Source organism: Brachyhypopomus gauderio, chromosome 8 (assembly GCF_052324685.1).
Source record: "Brachyhypopomus gauderio isolate BG-103 chromosome 8, BGAUD_0.2, whole genome shotgun sequence".
NCBI lineage: Eukaryota > Metazoa > Chordata > Actinopteri > Gymnotiformes > Hypopomidae > Brachyhypopomus > Brachyhypopomus gauderio.
The window spans coordinates 1,569,349-1,593,729 of NC_135218.1; the positions used below are offsets into that span (position 1 = coordinate 1,569,349).

At 38.7% G+C, this 24,381-nt stretch overlaps 1 protein-coding gene and 2 long non-coding RNA genes across 3 annotated transcripts in view; 2 read left to right on the forward strand and 1 right to left on the reverse strand.

Moving 5' to 3' along the window:
- Positions 1-24,381, reverse strand: part of LOC143521171 (uncharacterized) — a 37,983-nt gene that overhangs the window by 10,778 nt on the left and 2,824 nt on the right. Inside the window, exons 3-4 of the long non-coding RNA XR_013132682.1 lie at positions 15,334-17,196; positions 14,828-14,916 (exon numbers count right to left, since the gene is read on the reverse strand). This is a non-coding gene — a long non-coding RNA (uncharacterized LOC143521171). The remainder of the gene's footprint in view (positions 1-14,827; positions 14,917-15,333; positions 17,197-24,381) is intronic.
- On the forward strand, positions 14,361-14,929 carry LOC143521172 (uncharacterized). The gene is made up of 3 exons (XR_013132683.1): positions 14,361-14,453; positions 14,621-14,662; positions 14,857-14,929. It is a non-coding gene; the product is annotated as an uncharacterized LOC143521172 (long non-coding RNA).
- On the forward strand, positions 14,927-16,235 carry LOC143521170 (uncharacterized). Its single transcript, XM_077013752.1, has 4 exons — positions 14,927-14,949; positions 15,147-15,201; positions 15,797-15,890; positions 16,073-16,235. The coding sequence occupies exons 1-4, from the start codon at positions 14,932-14,934 to the stop codon at positions 16,233-16,235; spliced, it is 330 nt and encodes a 109-aa protein (XP_076869867.1). The 5' UTR covers positions 14,927-14,931.

The following is a 24,381-nucleotide window of genomic DNA, read 5'->3' on the forward strand; positions in this document are numbered from 1 at the left end:
ACCGCTGGATCAACGCGCTGCTACAACGACGTCTGCTTCTGTTTACTAGCTCAGCTGACATACCAGCGATCTGATTGGTCCATTCTGATGACGTCTCAACCGTGGCACCTCTCAAGAGCCAGTGTTATTACGCCTACCAGGCACTAGTCCTTCCATTAAACGCTGTGAACAAAATAAGTACTGTATTTTGAGCGGCGAAACTTTTTTTTAAACCTCAACATAACTCGTTCTTTTTTATGAGCTGAAGCGTGTTTGGTTCGGATAGCGCGGAGCGGAATTTCTTTTCTGAAGGACTTTTCGATGTTCACCTTACGGCCTAAAAGTGCTCAACAAGATTTTACATTGTCGTTTCTGTTTTGGTATCACTTTCGGGTCCGCATGGAACATCATTTCGGTCTGGATCTGGACCGAGGTCCGCCTATTCACCGTATTTCGCTACGGCCACTTTCAAGTGTGTGTTTCTTCCGCCTTTGTGTTAGAACTTCCAGTCAGCTATTTTCGCATTAGTGTACACTACTACATTTTAATGATTTTTTTCATAAAATAGGCATTCTTGTCTATTTACTTCTTTACTTAATTACTTAAAATTACAAAATGAATGCAAGGAAAAGATGTGGCCACTGATAAAATAGTTACTTATCTGATAGCCTCACAAGCACCCGACGCGTCATAACCGAGCCATTTCTCGGGATAAGGATGATCTGGTGTTGGTTTCCCCTCAACAAAATGATAAGAGCAGACGTATGGACGTTTGGGTGGATGTTTTAAATTTAGCGCCTTCAGCCTTAGACGCAGGTCCTCTTCTTTGGAAGGTGGTGGATACAAGTTATAAGGTGCCCCGCAACACTCAGATCTTTTCGAGCTGTGTTCGTAACACTGTTGGTCAAGCCAAGTTTTCCTCTTCTTCCAATTATTGTGACACCCTCTAACTCAGGAGTGGCCAACCTGCGGCTCTTTGCCTGGTTTCATGCGGCTCCCCAGCCGGTCCACTCTCACCTGCACTAACGGTGTGTGTCGTGGCCCGGTTACCTCATCACTCTGTGGGCGACACACTGCTACATCTTCGTGGTGCGCGGTTTGTTTACAAGCCCAGCGAGCCGCTAATACTTTTAAAACCGGCGTAGTGGAAAACGGGAGACTAGCGGCATGAAGTATCTGTGATATTGAGATTGTGATTTGAGTCTCGTTGGTGAGACGCGGTTCTTCTGCCACACGTTTTGGAATAAACCACATATGAGGTTCAGCAAAGGCACCGCAGATGACTGAGGGAGCTTCAAAACTGACACTGTTCTCTTCTTCCTAAAGGTGAGCGCAGGTCAGTTGCGTTGTAACGAGTGTTGATAACGGAGTTTATCCACTTTTCACCTAGAAAACAACAGTTGCGTACATAACCAAACGTGACAAAGTCCTGAAGCACATCACGCCTTATGTTTATATCGAAGTTTGTGTTTATTTTTTTACTTAATTTGTGTCGATTTTATATCCCCCCCCCCCCCCCGCTAATAATTTACACTCGCCACCCCTCTTGGTCTCTGACGGGTTGGCCACCTCTGCTCTAACTGAACATATTATGCTAGTCATTTTGTGTTTGTTGTCGTTTTGCTTGTAATCGGTATCAGCGTATCCGTAGCACTGGAAGTTCTAACACAAAGTCAACCAAGATGGCCCTGCCCAGCGTTGTCATGGAAAATAGCGTGAATAGAGCATGGCAATCTACGTCACGACGCATTGCATGCTGGGTAGTGGCCGCCATATTTTAGGACACGGATCCAAGAATAAATGGACCGTGTAAATAGTAAACGCGATATCGCTTACTGCGACAAGTTAAATACAGAATCAATATATGTATTATTATAGAGAATGGGAATGTGACATCAGCAGACACGAAAGACTCAATGCATTGTAAAAAAAATGTTGTAGGTTTTGCACTCTCAGCGCCTCAAGGAACCTCCGCTCACACCATGGGTGATCATCAGTTTTAGTGGCCAGGTGGACTGCGCACACTGCACATGCATGGCTGGCATCTCAGAATCCTGTACACACATTGGGGCTCTCCTGTTTAACACTGAAGTAGCAGTGTGGATACGGATGACCCAAACGGTCACTGATGTTCCAGCCTGTTGGATGATGCCTGCTAATGTTGACAAGGTTCAAGCAGAGGCGGCTCACAAGATTGACTTCTCCACTGGTGCAGGTAAGAGGAAGGGACTTGACAAGTGCATCTGAGGAGAGAAAATTAAGTCGGGTATACGTACTCGTGTCGGTTCCAGAAATCTGTGAGCATAAACCCACACTCTCTGATTTGTCTTCCTTACTTCAGCTTTTACACACTCGTAGCAAAGCTGTTTGTGTTTCTGGAATGGAGGACTACTACCATCGTTATGCAGACCCTGTTAAGCCAGTGGTAGTGAGGAAGTCATTACTGCATCTTCGTGACCACGGAAAGGATGGATGTGAATAGTCTGTTCTGCAGCAGCACTGTGAGAATCTTACACATCTGGTAGCATTAGGGTTAGGGTTAGGGTTAGCACTAACAGAGGCTCAGGCAGAGGCAGTGCAAGTTCAGACCAAACAGCAGCATCGATCAGTTTCAGCAGGAAAGCTGAAAAAACGTACTCCATTTTTTATACGTGCCTCCACTGCCATGAGAGCGATTGTGGCACTTGAAAACACAGCAAGCATTCACTATATTATTGTAATTCATACTAGATTAAGGTAAGGAAAACTGAGCCTCGTAGTTAACCAGTTGCTACTGTAGCTTCTGTGTCCTAAACTCCTGTAATGCATTGCATCTTGCATGTCTGCTGACGTCACATTCCCATGCTCTATTCGTGACCTGTGGTCTAGAAGCTTGTATTTAGGATTCACACTCCTTGTCCAGGAAAATATTTTTATTAGCAAAGTAACTAATTACTGAGTCAGCTATTTGTACTTATCATACTGTAGTGTACTGTATTTTTTAAGTATAAAAATTAGGGGTGGGCATAGATTAATTTTTTTAATCTAGATTAATCTCACTGAAATCTTGAAATTAATCTAGATTAATCTATATTAAAACGGCTCATATGCGTGCTACCCAAGTAATGACAAAGTCAGTTTTTGAGATAGGGTTTCTTAATACAGAGGGTGCATTAGACCAGGGGCTTATCTCCTGTTTCCAAAATGCATCAATGACTGCTTGAGAAAGCTGTTCTACTTTGATACTTGAAGAAAAAAAAACATGCTAATTAAAATGTTTGAGCATTTGAGCAGAAAGACGAACGGTTTATTCAGTTAAACATGAATTTGTAAGCCTATACTGTACATTAAAAGGGGTTGATAACATGTTTATTCAGCTAACATCCATCACTCCCCCTGCAAACCCAAACCTTTAGGACCTATTGCACTACACTATTAATATAAGCACTATTGCACTCATTGCATCTCTCATTTGCAGCTTTGCACCAAAAACTTGTATTGCTGCTATTAATATTTTTAGTTTAGTTATAATACTTTAATATTATACATAATGTAAATAGACTAGATGTTATACCATGCCACATAATCAAAACAGTCATACCATCATGCCATAATTGCCTCACCTACACCATGTTGCTGATATAAACCAATATCAGTACCTGTCCCAATAGACTACTGAAATGTTTTATGTATACATGTTGTCCCGCACTGTTTTTATTCTTTTAATCGTGTTATGTGACTAAGAGGTACCACTCAGAATCTCGTTGTATCATGTACAATGACAATAAATTCTACTCTACTCTACTCTACTCTACACATAATATTTGAAATGTAAGCCAACATTTAGTACATTTAACCTCACGGACGTAATTTGGGGGGAACTTTTTCGAAAGTCAGTTTTGGTCCTCTGCAGTTTTAACGGTTAAAAATAAATATTTAAATAGCGACGAATCTAGCGCTAGGACCATGCAGAAAACGACCGCTCCGAGCTCCGCTCCGGTAACACTTTAGGTTCCTAAAAATGAATTTTCCATGAAGCAAACCTGGCGACTTCGTGTCTGCATCCATGTAAAAATTCACAGGTTTGAAAACTCGTTCTCGCCACTGTGCAATTTGGTTAAGATTACAACAGAGCTAAACTATCAAGTTGAAAGTCATCATAGTTTGCTTACCCATTTTGACCCAGTTTCCAACCCAACTTTAAGAATAGATTAACGGCGATAATTTTTATATCGCCCGATAAGAGTATCAAATTAACGAACGCCGTTAACGCCCCACCACTAATAAAAATAAAACATGGATAGGCAGTAAGGATGTATATCTTCACCACTAAGGTAGATTCGATACACATCTCGATACACTGTCACCAAAACGATATAACTGCGATACTCTGAAACCCCTTGTCGATACGATGCGATACAAATCACTCCTGTTTACGATATGATGCGATTCAAAATGATTTGATAACGATATGACTTATTTTATGAGGATTTGGTTTGATAAGTGATCATTCAATACAGTTAGTTGAGGTTTGAGGATGTATTGGCCTAACCCATCAGTTTTCTTAACTCAATAGCACAATTCTACTTTACTCTCTAACAATTTAAGGGATGTATGCATCTGGGGTGGGTTTCCCAAAACGTTCGTAGCGCTAAGTACTTCGTAACCTCGTATGAAAGAAGTTGTTAAGAAGAAGAATGAGGTTAAGAAGTACTTAGCGCCAAGAATGTTTCGGGAAACTCACCCCTGGTTGTTTTCAATGGAGCAAAACCAATACATAATATAAAAAAATGCATAATTCAGTATATTCAGATAGAGCATTAATTTATTCAAGTGAATTATTCAGTTATTTTCTCCATCTATATTTATACAAAACATTTAAAACATAAGATGAACAGTTTTTAAAAGTACTGTATTAACAATGTGCGTAGTGAAAATTATGATCTGCAACACTACTGTCTGCTAGACTTATGAGGAGGTAGCGGCCGCAGATGTCCACACCGTGCCGTCTTTTCATGTGTGTCGCCAGGTTCGTTGTGCTACTAACGTATTTGATAGCCCCAAAGCATTGTTTGCAGATTGCGTGCGTCTTGTCAAGTTGACCACCTCACTTAAAAAACCCGAAATATTTTCACGTTTGGTTTGTGTGTCTTTTTTGGTGCATTAAATATCTTTGTCATTGCTAATGCTCTCGTTTCCCTCCATCTTTGTTGTGTATGTCTGCGTGTTTGCGTCAGTAGCACGTTGGAGTTTTATTTATTGAAATATCTTCTCAGGGCAGCATGACATACGATTGGCTCTGGGAAACAGCCAATTGGAACATAGGGGGGCGTGGCTATCAGCAATTTGTATTTTGCGCCAAACGGCCGTTGCTACGGAGCAGCGAAGCAGAGAGGACCACGAGAATTCAAGACAGTGAAAGAAAATCCTTCAAATAAAGTGGTAAGTGCAGGCGTAATGGCAAGTTGACATGTTTTCCTCTTGGTTATTTTAAACAGGAGAACGCATAGCGGTTGAGAAGTTATTCCACTGAGCTAGCTAGCACGGCTGATAGCTGACTGCCTGCTTAACTTTACCTTGAAATTAACCACAACGTGCAAACATGCTAATCTAACTTGCCTACTAATATTTAGCTCCTAAAGCAGCTTGTGTTGGTTATGTTTATATTCTGTTCTTGGAGCAGCTTATAGTGGAGCTCCTCTACATTTTGCTCCTAAAGCAGCTTGTGGTGGTTATGTTTATATTCTGTTCTTAGAGCAGCTTACAGTACAGCTCCTCTACATTCTGCTCCTAAAGCAGCTTGTAGTGGTTATGTTTATATTCTGTTCTTAGAGCAGCTTAAAGTGGAGCTCCTCTACATTCTGCTCCTAAAGCAGCTTGTAGTGGTTATGTTTATATTCTGTTCTTAGAGCAGCTTACAGTGGAGCTCATCTACATTCTGCTCCTAAAGCAGCTTGTGGTGGTTATGTTTATATTCTGTTCTTATAGCAGCTTACAGTACAGTTCCTCTACATTCTGCTCCTAAAGCAGCTTGTAGTGGTTATGTTTATATTCTGTTCTTAGAGCAGCTTACAGTACAGCTCCTCTACATTCTGCTCCTAAAGCAGCTTGTAGTGGTTATGTTTATATTCTGTTCTTAGAGCAGCTTACAGTACAGTTCCTCTACATTCTGCTCCTAAAGCAGCTTGTAGTGGTTATGTTTATATTCTGTTCTTGGAGCAGCTTATAGTGGAGCTCCTCTACATTTTGCTCCTAAAGCAGCTTGTGGTGGTTATGTTTATATTCTGTTCTTAGAGCAGCTTACAGTACAGCTCCTCTACATTCTGCTCCTAAAGCAGCTTGTAGTGGTTATGTTTATATTCTGTTCTTAGAGCAGCTTAAAGTGGAGCTCCTCTACATTCTGCTCCTAAAGCAGCTTGTAGTGGTTATGTTTATATTCTGTTCTTAGAGCAGCTTACAGTGGAGCTCATCTACATTCTGCTCCTAAAGCAGCTTGTGGTGGTTATGTTTATATTCTGTTCTTATAGCAGCTTACAGTACAGTTCCTCTACATTCTGCTCCTAAAGCAGCTTGTAGTGGTTATGTTTATATTCTGTTCTTAGAGCAGCTTACAGTACAGCTCCTCTACATTCTGCTCCTAAAGCAGCTTGTAGTGGTTATGTTTATATTCTGTTCTTAGAGCAGCTTACAGTACAGTTCCTCTACATTCTGCTCCTAAAGCAGCTTGTAGTGGTTATGTTTATATTCTGTTCTTAGAGCAGCTTATAGTGGAGCTCCTCTACATTCTGCTCCTAAAGCAGCTTGTGGTGGTTATGTTTATATTCTGTTCTTGGAGCAGCTTACAGTGGAGCTCCTCTACATTCTGCTCCTAAAGCAGCTTGTGGTGGTTATGTTTATATTCTGTTCTTAGAGCAGCTTAAAGTGGAGCTCCTCTACATTCTGCTCCTAAAGCAGCTTGTAGTGGTTATGTTTATATTCTGTTCTTAGAGCAGCTTAAAGTGGAGCTCCTCTACATTCTGCTCCTAAAGCAGCTTATGTTTATATTCTGTTCTTAGAGCAGCTTATAGTGGAGCTCCTCTACATTCTGCTCCAAAAGCAGCTTGTGGTGGTTATGTTTATATTCTGTTCTTAGAGCAGCTTACAGTACAGCTCCTCTACATTCTGCTCCTAAATATTATTTTGCCTTCTAAGACTGACAAACTACAAAACTACAAAAGAGTTATGGGTCCTTACCTAGAGGGAGATCACTGGACCTTTTTTGTAAGTAAATCAGTTCTGCAAATCATTAATTAAGTTATTTAAGTATGTGAGTATGTGAGGTAATTGTCGTGTCACAATGATTGTGACATGATTGTTTGAAGTTTTATTAAGCAAGGAGCAGATAGATCAAGCAATTTAAGTGCATCTTTTCAAATTTAGATTACAAATTTACCTTGTAATCGGTACAGTTCTTACTCATTATCTATATAATATATTATATATAACTTTTGAATATTTGATGCTAATTAAAATCTCTAGAATTGTGACTTGCTCTATACTTGTCTTTGTTTTAGCATTGCAACTTGGAAAGTAAAGAGATTGTGTATTGTAATTCCTTTGGAGAGTAAAAGGAGAGATGTGAAACCATCAGAGACACCTGGGAGTATGCAAAACCTTTCATTTATATTTCCTGTCTTTCATATAACATATGATTTCACTTTCACTGTGACATTTCATATTCTGTTTTTGTCTTTTAATAGACTGTTTGCAAAGAGGAGAGATATTCTTGGTCCATGGACAGTCAGAACCGTTCCACATTCAACACAGATGGATTCTGTGTCATGTGGAGTTTTCACCATAATGGTAAATTAATGTGGCACACTTATGTGTTATTATAAGTTTGAGAACCTATGGACTTAAAACAATGATATTTTGCTATTTTTGGGTTCTAGTTTGCAGAATGTGTTCTTGATGGTAAGGATTTTCCCAACATCTGTATACTAAAGAAACGTAAAGACCTGGCTTCTGAGCTGTGGGCAGGACTACACTGTAAAAAAAAACATTTTTTACAGATATTTACTGTAAATAAATACAGTATTTTTCTGTCTTTTTCATAATAAGAGAATATACCCGTAAAATACAGGAAAATGACTTTTTAAGAAAACTCCTTTAAATATACAGTCAGTCTGTAAATTTAAATTACAAGAATTTCTTGTTTTATAACAGGATTGTATATTTTTTTAAAGGTCTTGAGTTTTAATTTAGTAGTTATCAGTGTAAAAATACAGTTTTCAGTGTAAAAACACAGAACAATGCCTTTTGTAATTTCACAGTAATTTTCCATTTTCAAACAGTAAATTCATGGCATATTAAAATTGCATGTTATCAAAGAAATTATATTTAACCAAAAACAGCAGCCTAACATCAACATTTGACCAAAGCTGGAATTATAATGAATTAAGATTTGAAGTAAAATATGTTAAATTTCCCATTTCCAATTCTCTAAATATATATTAATAACTCTGCTACCAAACCAGCTGTAAATTGAATCACATACACTAAGTACTGAACAACAGCCTTTTATTTGAAATGACATTTAAAGCAGAACGCAATACTGCTCCACTCTGCTCAAGCAAGTGAATAGGCAATCAAGGGCTTTTCGTGAGAAGGCGCAAAGATATAAGGCATTAGGAGATTTTTTTCAGAAAGGCCCATAAGATAACCTGTTAAAACTTTGCAATATATAGCAATAAGTTTGTGGAGGGGGGGTCAGAGAAATAGAGAGCGCGAGAGAGAGAGAGCGAGAGAGAGAAGAGATCGACCCATCCACACGTTCATCCCTCAGGAAACAGATCAGCAAACAGTTCTGTGTGGTGATTGGACAGAATCGTGGGTGCCTGGTCTGTTCAGCCAATGAATGCCGAGAATCACTAGTTTGAATTTGAGCGCCAGGTGCCTGCAGACGTTACGTTAAGTTATTCACGGAATCGCAGGTAAAGACAGCCCGACTGAAGCACTGAAGCACAGAAGCACCAGTTCACGCCAAGTGTCTGTTCAATATCAACTGAAGGTACGTCTTAGTTAAATTTTTTTTTTTCCAAAAATCGCTGCTTTGCCAGGAGTGTTTAATTATTTTATTATGAGTAGCATTCTGACGACAAGTTGTTGTCTGACAGTTGTGTTATAGTAGTTTTGGTTTCAAACGTGTTTTAGCCAGTTTATTTCAATCTGTTCATGGCGTTTTTTATCACATTATTTAATGGTTGTTTATTTTCAAAACGCCCAATCTTAACGTCTTCACGTTCTCTCATCCTGGAATTACAAGAGGCTCGTATTTGTTAAGGTAATACAAGGGAACTGTTCAGTCAGACAGTTGTGAAACGAAGTAGTTTCAATTTCAAGCATTTTCAAGTACTTTAGCCTAAATTCCAGCACTTTTCAAACCTGAAACACAAAGCAACATTAAAATTCATCAGGTAAATGTTTCTTCCCGTTTTTGAGGGGTGTTTCTTTATAACTACCACTTATCATTATGGACAACACTGCAAAGAATGTGACGAGAGATGTGCGGAGTCGCGCGCTACGGTCAGTCTCAAAAGTATAAACATAGTTTAAAAAATGAGCACAGCCAGACCAAGTGTTTAATCAACTTTAAATAAATACTTTTAATGTCTTTTTTAGGTTTTACAGACAAACAGCATTTTACAGAGTATACCTAACTTTTAGAAAAAACTGCAAGTTTTTGTGCTTTTATGTTGGCTATGTTGCTTCTGTGATGCTGAGCTCTAGCTATAAAAAGTTTGTGCTATTACCAGAAAAGAGAGCTTTTGTTTGTATTTTATTTTTTAACCTTATTTTTCTATTATTTACTTATGTTTTATTATTATTTATTATTACTAAATGTTGAGAGAACACAGCCTTGCACAAAATGTTTGCACTATTATTACTTGTACACGTGTTATCTAATTTTAGATTTCATCTATTGTTGAATAAACCTGCAAAATATTTGGAATTATTCTGGATTCATTACACAGTAAAAAACAAAACAAATTAACATGCTGCTATTCAGAGAGACATTACATTTCTGTATTTGAATCTTAATTTATTGTTTCACATCGATATCAGGATATCCAACAATGTTAAAGTGTTGAAATGTAAATTAGTTAGACCGGCAGCCTCCTTAAAAATAACGCAAACCAGTATCCTTTGCCAGTGTGGTAGTGTTTTTTCCATGTACGGAATGAGGGAATATAAAAATAAGTCAGATCTTTCCCTTTTGTTCATAGCTTGCTTTGACAAGCTCTAAAAGCAGACAGCACTCAGTGGAGTTCTTTCTGACCCTATCGGTACTTGTCCATCCTCAAAGCAAAGTTGGCATCTGTGGTGCTCTTTTTGGCATGACACCCTGTTGCTCACAAATAGTTCCCTCTTGTCTAAGTCTAGCTTCTACAACTCTCTCCCAGATCTTCAATGTGTGGCTCATCAACTTAATTCCATTGTAGTTGTTACAACTCTGTACATCACCCTTGTTCTTAAAAATGGGTACCAGCACACCTCTCCTCCATTCCTCTGGCATTTTCTCACCCTCAACCATACCATTTAATAGTTGAGTCAAAGACCTCACTGCTATCTCTCCTAGAGATTTCCGTACCTCCACTGGTATGCCATCAGGTCCATCTGCCTTCCTTTCTTCATCCGCTCCAAAACTTTCCAAACTCTACTCTTTGTTCCATTTCATTCTCTTCATTCATTAGCTCCTCAAAGTACTCCTTCCATCTTCTCATCACATTCTCCTCACTTGTTAAAACATTACAATTCCTATCCTTAACAAGTCTAACCCAGCGCCTTTAACAGCTCCTCCATTAACTCTTTACCACATTCCTTACTTCTTCAGTTTTCACCATTTGGTCTTCTCTGATTTGACGTTTTTTTGACATCATTCTACACACCACCATACGATGCTGTTTGGCCACGCTCTCTCCTGTCACAATCTTATAGTCTCCAATCTCTGTCGTGTTTCGTCTTCTACACAGAATGTAGTCTACTTGTGTACTCTTCCCTCCACTCTCATAGGTTACCCTTTGTTCCTTTTTGGAAATAAGTGTTGACTACAGCCATTTCCGACCTCTTGGCAGAATCCACCACTATCTGTCCTTCCTGGTTCCTTTCCTTGACACCAAACCTACCCATTGCTTCCTCATCATCTGTTTCCTTCACCATGTCCATATAGGTCTGTTACAATCACCACTCTCTCCTCACTGGGAATACTTTCACTTCATCTAGATCCTTCCAAAACTTCTTTTTCTTCTTCCTCACATCCAACCTGTGGAGCATAACCACTGGCAACATTCAATGTCAGACCTTCTACTTCTTTCTACTTCTATCTTCAGACACATCACCCTATCTACACTTGTTTCACCTCTACTATGTTCTTTGCTAACTCCTCTTTCAAGACTAGTATGTGCACACAAATCAAGGCACCAGTATGAGTAATACTATTTCACTACTTAACTTGATAAACAGCTATTTTTTCTGGTTATGTATACAAACATTTGTATGACTTTTAAATGGTCCCATGATGAGCTTATGTGCAGTCACTTTTGAAAGTTGTTCCACTTTAAGCAATCACAAACTCCAATAAAAGCCTGGTCAGAAATGGATGGGTTTACTTTAGAAACTGAATAATGGGGCAAGAACTCTACAGCTGCAAGCCCTGTAAAAATGTCAAAAAGTCAAAACCATACACAGCTGCCAAAATCAGGCCCAATTCTGACCAACATGCCTCGTATCTTCCTGGATGTCAAACAAAACTGTCTGATATTTTGGGTTATTGTGATTTCAGAATTGATTTGCATTTTACGTTACAATGTTATGCATTCTAAATTGATTAAAAAGTGCACACGATGTCCCAGAATTACTATATAGCCTACAGGTTGCAGGTTAAAACAGAAACATTTGATTTTCTCTTTTCACAGATGCGGCAGTGGGCACTGGTTTAATGATGCTGTAACGATCTGCGCGAGGCAGAACAGGGAGGCGGACACAAACGCTGAGGAGAGCAAGATTTATTCTAAGGAATTCGACATGGTCAAGGTAACAGGAGCGGGTCAAAACGGGCAGGCAATCCGGACATGAATTACAAACACAACTAGGAGGACTCACGGACCAGGCAGGAACACACGGAGATCATGGGGAAAACAACGAGACATGAAACGGAAAACTACGAACGTTAGAGATCACAAGGAACATGAATGCACAAAACAACCGATAACCAGACATGGGGAAATACAGAGGACTAGACTAGGACCAGGTGACAACACTGATGACAAGGGCGTGGAAGACAATGGGAAACCATAGAAACAGACAAGCTGGGCGGGACTAACGGGCAAGGAACTACAGACACGAGGAACAGGGAAATTGGAGTGACAGCTAGGAGAGGGGGCGTAGCCCTACGTGACAGATGCCTAACAAGATCATTGAGAGAAACTGCCATAATGTTCAAAACCTGGAGTTATGGAATTTTCTTCCTTCTGGATGTGTCCTAATACGACATGTTTTTTGATAAAGTTAATGATAAACTGTTATGTAGTGACAGCTAACAGTGAGTGAACTGGGACTGAACACAAGTGCACAGTGATAATGAAGTGATGTTGTTCTATGAGATATTTGATGTGATCGTTTCATATAGCTAGGCGCAATTCTTAAAATTATTTCAGCACCTTTACCATCTTACTGTTACTGTTGAAAATGCCTTAAACAACTGTGTGTAAGCCCTTTTATGATCTGTAACAATTATTGAAGTATTAGATTCTGTGATTGGCCCTTGTGCTTTGTATTAGCCAATTAAAAGTTCTCGTTGTAGAAGCATATTCAGTGTAGCTAAATTTTTCAAGTTGTTGATTTTCTACTGGGTGTGTAAATGAAACAAAAAAAACATTTTTCCCAAGCAATCCTAATCTGAATCTTTTAATTGGCACGTGCTGCTACAGTCTATACTACACAATAAACTGAGAATGATATAAGATAACTAGTGCTGTTAGTTCACATTATTGTTTATATTTTAGAATCCCATTTAATATAAATCTTTTCAACTTTGAGAACATTGTAAAAATTCATAGTAACCATCTTTTTGTGTTTTTTATATTTTTTTAGAATCAGTTCAGTTGTCATGATTGTTGAAGTTCAACTGTCAAAATAAAGAGATTGAAAGTATGTATTATGGCTGAGCTTTTATTATTGCTTTTATTGTTTTGGTTAATGTTTTTACATTGTTTAAAATGTTGTTTGTTAATTTATGTAAGTACACCATTCTTTTATCTGCTGAAATAAAAGGTAACTGTAAAATGTTCATGTAAGCTGGAATTTAAAGACCAAAATAACCACAAAAATATTTATGTTTACAGAAATGTATTGTAATATTGGTAGTTTTAACAGAAACTTAAGATGTTAATACATCCCAAGCACCGTAAATTAATAGGAAAGAGTAGCATATTTATTGGACCATTGGATGTTAAACACATAACTTTTGAAACTACTTTTATATAGGGTTAAAAATATATAATTTTACATTATTTTTGTGTATTTAAAAAACAGAATCCAATTATTTTAATGTTGAAATCTCATTGATAAACAGTACATTGTAAGAGTTTGTGCGTTGATCAACCAACATTTAACAGTTATCCACTGTAAGTTTATAGGATATGAACATATATTCACAGATTACCTCTGTACTTTGACAAGTTCATTTGTAGATTGTTTAAATAATACCATGAAGTAACCTAATTATGCTGTTATTTTAACATTCCAGCTGTGTTTTCTTACAACGAAAATTTTTAATTTTACTCAAATTTGGCTGTGAAATTACAAAGAATAAATACAGGGAAAATCTGTAATTTTACAGTAATTCATTGTTGAATTATGTGTGGTATTTTACTGTAATTTTACGGTAACTGTTTGGCAACTTTTGCTGCCGGACTTGTTACCGTTTTTTTACGACTTTTTTTTTTACAGTGTAGGTAACTAATTTGGAGATTTCATTTATTTAATTTAACATCTGTACTTGTATAATTTCAGCTAATTTCACATGACTAATACTTAGTTTGTATGCATTCCTTAGATCGCAAAAGAAATTATTGCAGTTGTGGTGAAAGATTCCTGCCTAAAGATGGGGTACAAAAATATTTTAGATTAAAATAAAAGATAAATGTTACTCATTTAATTTTACAATTTTGCTTTTCATTGATGTCTCTTATCTCCTATGTACAAGGTTAAATGTAGTGCCTGCAATGGGTATTTTCATGGCAAGTGCCTCAAAGCAAAAGGCCAGTCTGTCATCTGTGCAGGTATGTGCAGCTTTTTTTAGTTAGGGTTTTTAAGCACTCCTATTAATTTGCTACCCTCCTCTACCTGGTTGGTTGTGGCTTCTTCTGTCAAAGGATAAATTCTTTGGATCTTTTCAGCTGGCTGTAGCAGCACTGAGCAGGTCAACACTGATGTCTGTGAGACCAGTCAGAAGAGTGAGTATTTATGTAAGCTCACTGGATGTTTAAATTAGGAAAAGAGACAAAAAAGAGATAAATGAATGCATTTTATGGAGCCTATGAGTATTAATTGGCATGTTATACTATACAATATGAACTTAAATGTTTGTAATTATCTTCTTTTTTCCCTCATCTTCAAAAAGGTGTGGATGAAGACCAGATCACCCTCAGGGTCTGTGAGATGGGTCAGTATGAGCTCATACATTATGCACCATTAATTGACCAATGTGATGATTAAAGGCATTTGTTTAACACAGGCTGTGGTGCTACACATCCTGGGACTTCAGTCTTTATTGGTTTGTATAGGTTTGCATTTTTGGAAGGTTTGCCAAAACAAATGTTAATCTCACCATTTTACATGTCTGTCTGTTCTATACAGTCAGCTGTGAAACTGAGGATCATTGTTCACCTGAGGAGGAGCCACCTGAGGAGGAGCCACCTGAGGAGGAGTCACATGAGGAGGAAAGAAAAGGTATTTATAAAGTAATAATACAAAATGCAGATGCAGTGTCTGTGTAAACTGCTTATAATTCATGGATATGAAACATTTACACATGACTTTACATCTGTTGTTTTTGTGGTTCTTGCACAGGTCATGTTAAATTGTAATAACTCATTGTACCTTGCCATCCTACTCTGTTTGAATGTGTAAATTTACTGACATTGCAGATGGGTTCTATGTTGAGAGCCTTCTCAAAGTTGCAAGCTCCAAGAAAGTTAAAAGGTACATACAGAGTGCTTATACATCAACTTGGTCTTGCATAAGTAATAAAGATAAATTTGTATATGTAACGGATACATTTTCCTGATAATTATCATCCAGGAAATGCAGGCAAAAAAGTGTCTTAAAACTTACCACATTCTGCAACTCCGATAATTTAAGGAATGATTGTGCTGATTTGATTGTGCAGGCACTTTGTAACAGTTGCAGAGCTACAGAGGAGATGCTCAGCCCCAGAAAACTACTCTGCCAACCTTATGGTCACATACTTGAGGAAGGCAAAACATAAGAAAAAGGAGTTAGAAGGGCAGTTGAGACAGGCAGGAGTGCAACCTTGTAAATATGCAGCAAACACTACTATGTGCTCCCGGCTGGTAGAAGGTAACATTTAGGCTTAGGCAGTACTTTCTGAGATCGTAAAAACTGTGCTTCTGTTCTGAGTACATAGTTCCTTCTTCACGTAATGTTGAAGTAATATATTTGTCAGGGAAAACATTTAGGTCAAGGACATAATTGTTTAGAATATTTTAGATGTTTAGGATATTTTAGTGTTTCAGTAAATGGATAGACAGTTTTTAATTGTTGTTGTACATCGCAGATGATTGCAAAAGTCTGGCAGAGGACCTTGGGAAAAAACTGGCTGAGGGCAACAAAAATATACCATCTGCTATTGTAAAAGTTGAAGAATTGAGGTAAATTTCTTATACTTCTAGTTTCCTTATGTCTTCCATATGTTACGCACACATGCGGCAAAAAGTACCACTGTATTTATATATACAGGCAGAAAACAGTGTGAATTGAATTTTTTGAGTACATGTTTCACACTATGCAAATGATGACTTGTTCAACAAGAAGTATTTTTGTATGTTTGCAGTGCTGAACTACAGGAAGTGGAGAAAACCCTTAACGAACACTTTGAGACCTACAACAAGGTCACGCACACGCTTGGGCCCAGTGTCAGCCATGTGATGTTCAGTTTGATAAAACAGTGCCTAACTGCAAAAATGACTGCTCTAGAAGAGATTAACAGAAGCTGATCAGCTTGGTTGGTTGTTTGTACATATGCACATTGTTCAAATATATAATGCATATGCTAAAAAGTTTGAAAGTTATTCAAAATTTGTGTTATCTGGCTGTCCTTGCTTGGCACAAACTGAAGTCAATTCTATGACGGGATAGCTTTTATGCCCAATGGGTTGTCAATGCAGTGTAGCTGTTGGTTTCTGTTCAGTTCACTTCTATTAAACAGCTAGGGGGAGTATGAAAATCATAGGATTGGGACTTTCTTGCAAAAGAGCCTTCTGTGCTGGTGTTTGAACAACTATAATCAAGGGTTGATCTTTTGTGATTGGTTGATAAAAACAAATGTTTTCCTTCAAGTCAGTGCTGATCAACTTGTCAACACTCACAGAATCATCAATATCAGGTAACATGATGCATTGCAAACTTTGCTTCACTAATCGAACATCATTAGGAGTGAGATAGTATCTTCTGTTGTGCTTATCTGTGTGCCCATGACTGTGCCCAATTACAACTTTTTAACACAACTTGGGATACTGACAGTCCCTGGTTAAGCCACATCTCCACAAATCCTAATAGTTCAGGATCAATTGGGTTCTTCGTTAGCTCTTCAGGATTGGATACATTGTGTCCAGTATGTTCCAACATGTGTCGAATTATTACAGCGTTGTATCCAGCCTCCCTGACCATTTTAAAAGAAACATAAGCCTGGCATGAATTGGCTCTTGTTTTACTGGACTCCCCTTTGCTTTGTCCTTTTGCCTTATTTGATCTTTCACAGGCATAAAAATAATAGTCTTTGCAGGTGGACTTGGGTGCATGGAAAAAATAATTCCTTTCCTCTTGGACCTTGGTGATGTAAGAGTCCATAAATTCCTTCTCATTTCCATTAATGAGTTGGACTTCTGTATTTACTTTGGAATCTTTGGACTTCCTCAGATTTTTTGCTATTCCTTCAAGCCACACCTTCTGCATTGTCTACAAGAAACACAATTAGAGATATTAATAACTTGCCATAATGAAATTTTAAATGAACTAAATCTAGATTTTATTATATCTAAACATAATAAAAAATAAAATGATATACAAAACAATGAATATTATGAATGTGCAGGAAAAAGCAAATGTACGTCATGTCGACTGCATACACATTAGAATATTCTTAACATAGGAAAGGGATGTAATGAATAAAAAATGCTTATAGAATATTTAGGAGCAGAATGTAGAGGAGCTCCACTATAAGCTGCTCTAAGAACAGAATATAAACATAACCACTACAAGCTGCTTTAGGAGCAGAATGTAGAGGAGCTGTACAGTAAGCTGCTCTAAGAACAGAATATAAACATAACCACTACAAGCTGCTTTAGGAGCAGAATGTAGAGGAGCTGTACTGTAAACTGCTCTAAGAACAGAATATAAACAAAACCACCACAAACTGCTTTAGGAGCAGAATGTAGAGGAGCTGTACTGTAAGCTGCTCTAAGAACATAATATATTAGGAGCAGAATGTAGAGGAGCTCCACTATAAGCTGCTCTAAGAACAGAATATAAACATAACCACTACAAGCTGCTTTAGGAGCAGAATGTAGAGGAGCTAGGGATGCAAATTATCGATTAATTCATTAATCGTTAGTTGATTGATCTTATCGATCGACTTTCGATTAATCGATAAGCGGCGTTTTCCACCTGAATTTCAGTGTTTCAATAGGGCTTTTAAAAATATTAGCTAAATATACTGCTCAAAAAAATTAAGGGAACACTAAAATAACACATCCTAGATCTCAATTAATAAAAATTTTTGAAATCAGTTGAAAATCTCTCATTTCTACCCGTTGTCTGTTCCATTTGCACAAGAGCAGTTGAAATTGATTCACAATCAGTGTTGTTTCCTATCTGAACACGAAGTGTGGATGACTTGGAGTTACATTGTGTTGTTTAAGTGTTCCCTTTATTTTTTTGAGCAGTGTAGTTAAAACACTTGTCAAAAAGTATATATTATATTATGATAATTATATTGTATTATATGATATATTGCTCATGTAATTATTAGGGGTGGGACGCGATCAAAAAAATTAATCAAATTAATTACAAGCGTTGTAATTAATTAATCGAAATTAATCGCATTTTTATCGCATTTCAATATTTTACATGAGAAATATTAATTTAAGTTTGAATGATGAATAAATCAATGAACATAAGCATAAACTTCAACATCTTGTTTATTTTTCCACCAGTCTACTACACAGACCAATAGATGAGTGCAGAAAACAAAGCACAGTTTTCAGAACACTGGAAATTCTGACCAAAAATGTTTAATTTTGGGAGCTTTGCTCATGATATTGGAAGAATAAGAAGAAGTGAAGTAAATCAGATGTTTTTTAATACCATTTTAGATGGTAGACTTTTTCTTTAATTTCCCAGGCCTCTGCCACAGGCATAAAGTCCTCTGCCACAGGCATCTCCATAGTGCCTAGTGATCTTCTGCATGCTCAAAGCAAATGACTGGATCTTTCATTCATCATGTATAATATGAGCTGTCACACCAAGATAATTCTTGTTGCTAACAGAGGTCCAGTGATCCCCAGTCAGAGCCACATTTGGGCACTCTTCACAATAACCAAATAATGTGATGCGTGAAGTATTGTAATGATCCTTAAGGGATTATTGGGTTACTGTTTCTTTAAGTTAAGTTGTGTGTGCGAGTGGAAAAGTGCGCGAGGAGCGAGAGTGAGAGAGAGGATTCGGTTATTTTTCTTGAGTGAGTTCGCTTGTATTAATGTTTAAATAAAAGAGACGAGTTGTCAACAGTAAACTGTCCTGGTATTTAACCAACGTTACAGTATAAATTCCTCCGCCGCTCGTGCGAGGTGTGCGGAGTCGCGCGCGTCACTAGCGAAAGTTTAATCCAGTCTTGATTAAGTTTAATCAGTCTTAATGGTCCAATGAAGGTAATTTAAAAACCAGGACATTTCCTCACTTAAAAAAACCCCGGGACAGGATGTGAAATACGAACGTTTGGTCACCCTATCGTACTAGGAATACATTTATCAGCTAAGTGATCATTACTGACCTGCGCATTACTACCAACACGTTTTGCGTTGAGGCGGTAACGAAGGGTGGAAGTGCTCGTGTGATAAGCGAACTTCCTACATAAAATGCAAATAACACTAATTTTGTTTTTACTTCCATCTGGAAGTTTCTTATATTTATATTTCCCATCCACCAGCGTAGCGTCTTCACTCACCTCCATCATGCTCATCTTATTGTGCGTCCATATAATCTGTATGTCTGGAACTCGTGCACTGAGAAACATTCCACGGTGCAAAAGTGTCTCATGCGTTAATTTTTTTAGTGCATTAATACTAGTCCCACCACTAGTAATTATGCATTAGGAATTTTTTATGGTATAACAAAATACATTCTTTCATTTAAAAAGGAATAAATTAAGGACTGGCTCCGTTCTTGCATTTGAAACATTAGACATTTAAAAAAATGTAAAAAAAAAAATTTAAAGAAGAAATTAAATAGAGAGCCAAACAGAATATTATTGAGCCTATGCTTGGACAATGTTTCTAGCGTTGTCGTGAACACACGCTGTAACGCGACCGGAGAGTGCCCAAGTCTCCACAACATCATTGAGCTTGTCAGCTAAATTGTCAGCGGTGTGTCTGTCCGACATGTTCGTCGTAATCAGCACTGCAGATTTTAGCTGCCAGTTCTCGTCAGTGTAGTGGCACGTCACGGTAATGTAACTTTATGTTGTTAGAGTCGTCCAACAATCTGTTGTAAGGGCTACACAGTCCCACCAGGATTTCGCGGGCCTTTTTTGTGATTGTTGCGGGCTAAAATGTTTGATGTTGCGGGTGTTTTTCAAAAAAATTGCGATGGAAGTTGCGGTGTGTTTTTGCTTTTTTGTGAGTACATTACAATAGGGAGTAAATGTTGTATGGTTTCCTCTATTTAGTAGTCCATTTTAATGATCTATTTACCTATTTATTCAGGGTTGCCAACTTTTCAAGATCGCTTGAAGTGAGATTTGAACCTGGAGGGGGTGGCAGGGTTAGCGAACGTAAGTTGTTACCGGGCGGCCTGTAAAATGGATATAATACTTAATTTGTGTCGAGATCAATCCCCAGTGGTTGGCGCCAGAGCGAACTATATGGATCAGAGATAAATAAACTTTAAACTGAGATAAAGTTTAAAGTCAGAGATAAAGTAGGGTTGCCACCTAGGTCTGACAAAAAACAAGGACACTGCCATACTGAGCGAGTGTAATCTGTTGAGCGGGGTGGGCGGCGAACGTAAGTTGTTGAGCGCGGCGTGGCGAACGTAAACGTAACGTAAAACGTTACCGGAGGGGTTTAAAATGGACACAGCGAGAAAAAACCTGATTTAAAGTGTGCAGAAACAGTCTGAATCATGGTTTGAACTAACCTAGTTTTTTTGCCGGGACCGAATATTAAAAAGACGAAAAACCGGGACAAACCGGGACAGGCACGTGAAAACTGGGACAGTCCCGGGAAAACCGGGACAGGTGGCAACACTAGTTTAAAGTTTAAACTTATAAACTTTATCTCAGACCCTCACCGCTTGCGTGAGCTGCAGTGACTTCGCGGGCTACCGTTGCATTGTGGGGAATGTAGTGTTTGTGCGTGCAAAACACCATCGGGCGGCTGTGGCCTGCGGGCCGGTTCTAATAGTAATTAAATATCATCCAGGGGGCCATAGATAATCAATTCGCGGGTCGGATCTGGACAGTTTATCCCCGCTTTCATGTAGTGTACCGGGATACTGCTTTTCCCAATCTTTTTGCCGTTATTTTTGTCGCTCATGCTGCTTTCAGTCTGCTCCTCTTGAACGTATATACGGAAGTAAGGCGGGAGTTTGTCGACGTCACATCAAGACGACATCAGTGATTGGTCAAATGTGCGGGAAAGTTGCGTTGATTGGCTGAAGTTGCAACACCGCCCTGAATTCGCGGGGTTTGCTTGAAGTTGCGTTGAAGTTGCAAATCGCAACATCGCGACTTTCTGGAGAGTCTGGCTACAGTAGTAGCAGTAGATAGCTTTGTTTTAGCTCACTCTTCATTTTTCATAGCGAGCTTCGAAAACGCTCGCCTTCCCAGTGTAGCTGTGATTTTAGGTTGACCAGGTGCACTGGTGATATGCAGGACAGCTGCATGCACGGTGTTCAAATGATAATTGAGTGAGCTAGTGGAACTGTTGTACTTCAATACCGCATTACACAGAGAACATTTGACTTCTTAGCCTAAATTAACAATGTTGAAATTGTAGCGACTACTACTCCTCGCAGCGAGTTCCCTAACAGACAGGCACTTGGCCCTTTAAGTGACACTGGGAGAGCGGCGCCTGCGCGCGCCAGGGGAGGGGAAGAGAACAGTGCTATTGTTTGAGTTGCGTGGAAAATAAAGTTTCCCTCCTCTGGATTTTCTGGATTACGCAGTTTCTGCCTCGTTTCCCGAACCCGCTTCAAAATGGTCCCACACCGCACGTCTTTTCGCCCGCTTCATTTTGTTTTCCACTCTGGTCTTTCGCGACACGTGTTCACCTCTCGTTCACCTCTGCTCAAGTTACTACAGGAGCGCTCTCTAACGATTAATCGTGATTAATACATTTTGATCGAGTAAAGTCTTAATCGACAATTAATCGAAAGTCGATTAATCATTTGCATCCCTAAGAGGAGCTACACTTTAAGCTGCTCTAAGAACAGAATATAAACATAACCACTACAAGCTGCTTTAGGAGCAGAATGTAGAGGAGCTGTACTGTAAGCTGCTCTAAGAACAGAATATAAACATAACCACTACAAGCTGCTTTAGGACATGGGTTAAAGCAAGAAATTTTCATTTGACTGAAAAATTTTTCCTGGCAAAAGACAATGCCAGCAATTACTGAAAATGTAGTGTAGTTGGGACACGGCCTCTTTTGCCTAATTCTACACAATAAACACATTTATAAAGTATATTTATCTAAACAGCCTGTGTAAGGAGAGAAGAGAGAATGAACACCTGAGCAATAAATGTACATAAATGTTTATATAATGGAGTTATCTGGGGGTCCTCTTCCAGAAAATTATTTAAAGATCAAGTCAAATTTAGTGAATCCTGGTGAGAGGTATGAAGCTCTCTTGTTTTTATCAGATTCACCATCGCAAAAACATAAGCCGTAAGATTACATGCTTTAAGTAGGTATGTTACAAAAAATTAACACCACTGGATAGAGCTTTTAAATACAAATAGAACAACACCATCCATGTTAAGCCTGGTTTAAGCCTTTATACTTGACGCAGCACGAGTGGCGTGAGCAGCGCGAGGGTCCGCACGCTGAAAATGACGTAATCGCGGTGGCTCCACCCGTGCGCGAGAGCCTCGCAGTTTTGTAACTTCGCGCGCACAGCGCTTCAGCGCAGTGAACCAAGTCATGTTTGCCGGGTTCATACACCTTTATAAGGTGGAATTAAAGCACTTGTACGTCACTTTCAAGGTCAATTTCAACGCGTTCTCAACGTTAAATTTAAGTTAAATATTTATACATATACTCGAAATGACTCGAAATAATTGGCTTTTTATCACATTATTTAATGGTGGTTTATTTTCAAAACGCCCAATCTTAACGACTTCACGTTCTCTCATGTTTCGTCCTGGAATTACAAGAGGCTCGTATTTGTTAACGTAATAACTGTTCAGTCAGACAGATATTTGTTGTGAAACGAAGTAGTTACATTTTCAAGCATTTTAAAGTACTTTAGCCTAAATTCCAGCACTAATGCAACATTACAATTGGTCAGGTAAATGTTCATTCCCCTGTTTTGAGGGGTGTTTCTTTATACTACCACATATTGCTTCGGACTACACTGCAAAAAGAATGTGACGCAGCAAGTAGCCTCCGCCGTTCGCGCAGGTGTACAGAGTCGCGCGCTACGATCACGCCAGGCAGGAGGGGGGTAAAAACTTTTCTACGTAACATCCGCAAATCTGAAGGCGGAATGAACCGCAAGTCAATCAAATGACACCGCCGTCATCCATCCAGCGCTGATGAGCGCCAGTGAGAATCATATTTCGGCCACAAAACAGATAGCACGCGCGTGTGTTGTTTATTATGATTTGACAGATTTTTTTCCCCAAAAAAATCAAATGACGGAAATCCGTCGTAGTGACGGAGAACTTTAACCCATGCTTTAGGAGCAGAATGTAGAGGAGCTCCACTGTAAGCTGCTCCAAGAACAGAATATAAACATAACCACCACAAGCTGCTTTAGGAGCAGAATGTAGAGGAGTTCCACTATAAGCTGCTCTAAGAACAGAATATAAACATAACCACTACAAGCTGCTTTAGGAGCAGAATGTAGAGGAGCTCCACTATAAGTTGCTCTAAGAACAGAATATAAACATAACCACTACAAGCTGCTTTAGGAGCAGAATGTAGAGGAGCTCCACTTTAAGCTGCTCTAAGAACAGAATATAAACATAACCACTACAAGCTGCTTTAGGAGCAGAATGTAGAGGAGCTCCACTTTAAGCTGCTCTAAGAACAGAATATAAACATAACCACTACAAGCTGCTTTAGGAGCAGAATGTAGAGGAGCTGTACTGTAAGCTGCTCTAAGAACAGAATATAAACATAACCACCACAAGCTGCTTTAGGAGCAGAATGTAGAGGAGCTCCACTATAAGCTGCTCTAAGAACAGAATATAAACATAACCACTACAAGCTGCTTTAGGAGCAGAATGTAGAGGAACTGTACTGTAAGCTGCTCTAAGAACAGAATATAAACATAACCACTACAAGCTGCTTTAGGAGCAGAATGTAGAGGAACTGTACTGTAAGCTGCTCTAAGAACAGAATATAAACATAACCACCACAAGCTGCTTTAGGAGCAGAATGTAGAGGAGCTGTACTGTAAGCTGCTCTAAGAACAGAATATAAACATAACCACCACAAGCTGCTTTAGGAGCAGAATGTAGAGGAGCTCCACTATAAGCTGCTCTAAGAACAGAATATAAACATAACCACTACAAGCTGCTTTAGGAGCAGAATGTAGAGGAGCTTTACTGTAAGCTGCTCTAAGAACAGAATATAAACATAACCACCACAAGCTGCTTTAGGAGCAGAATGTAGAGGAGCTCCACTATAAGCTGCTCCA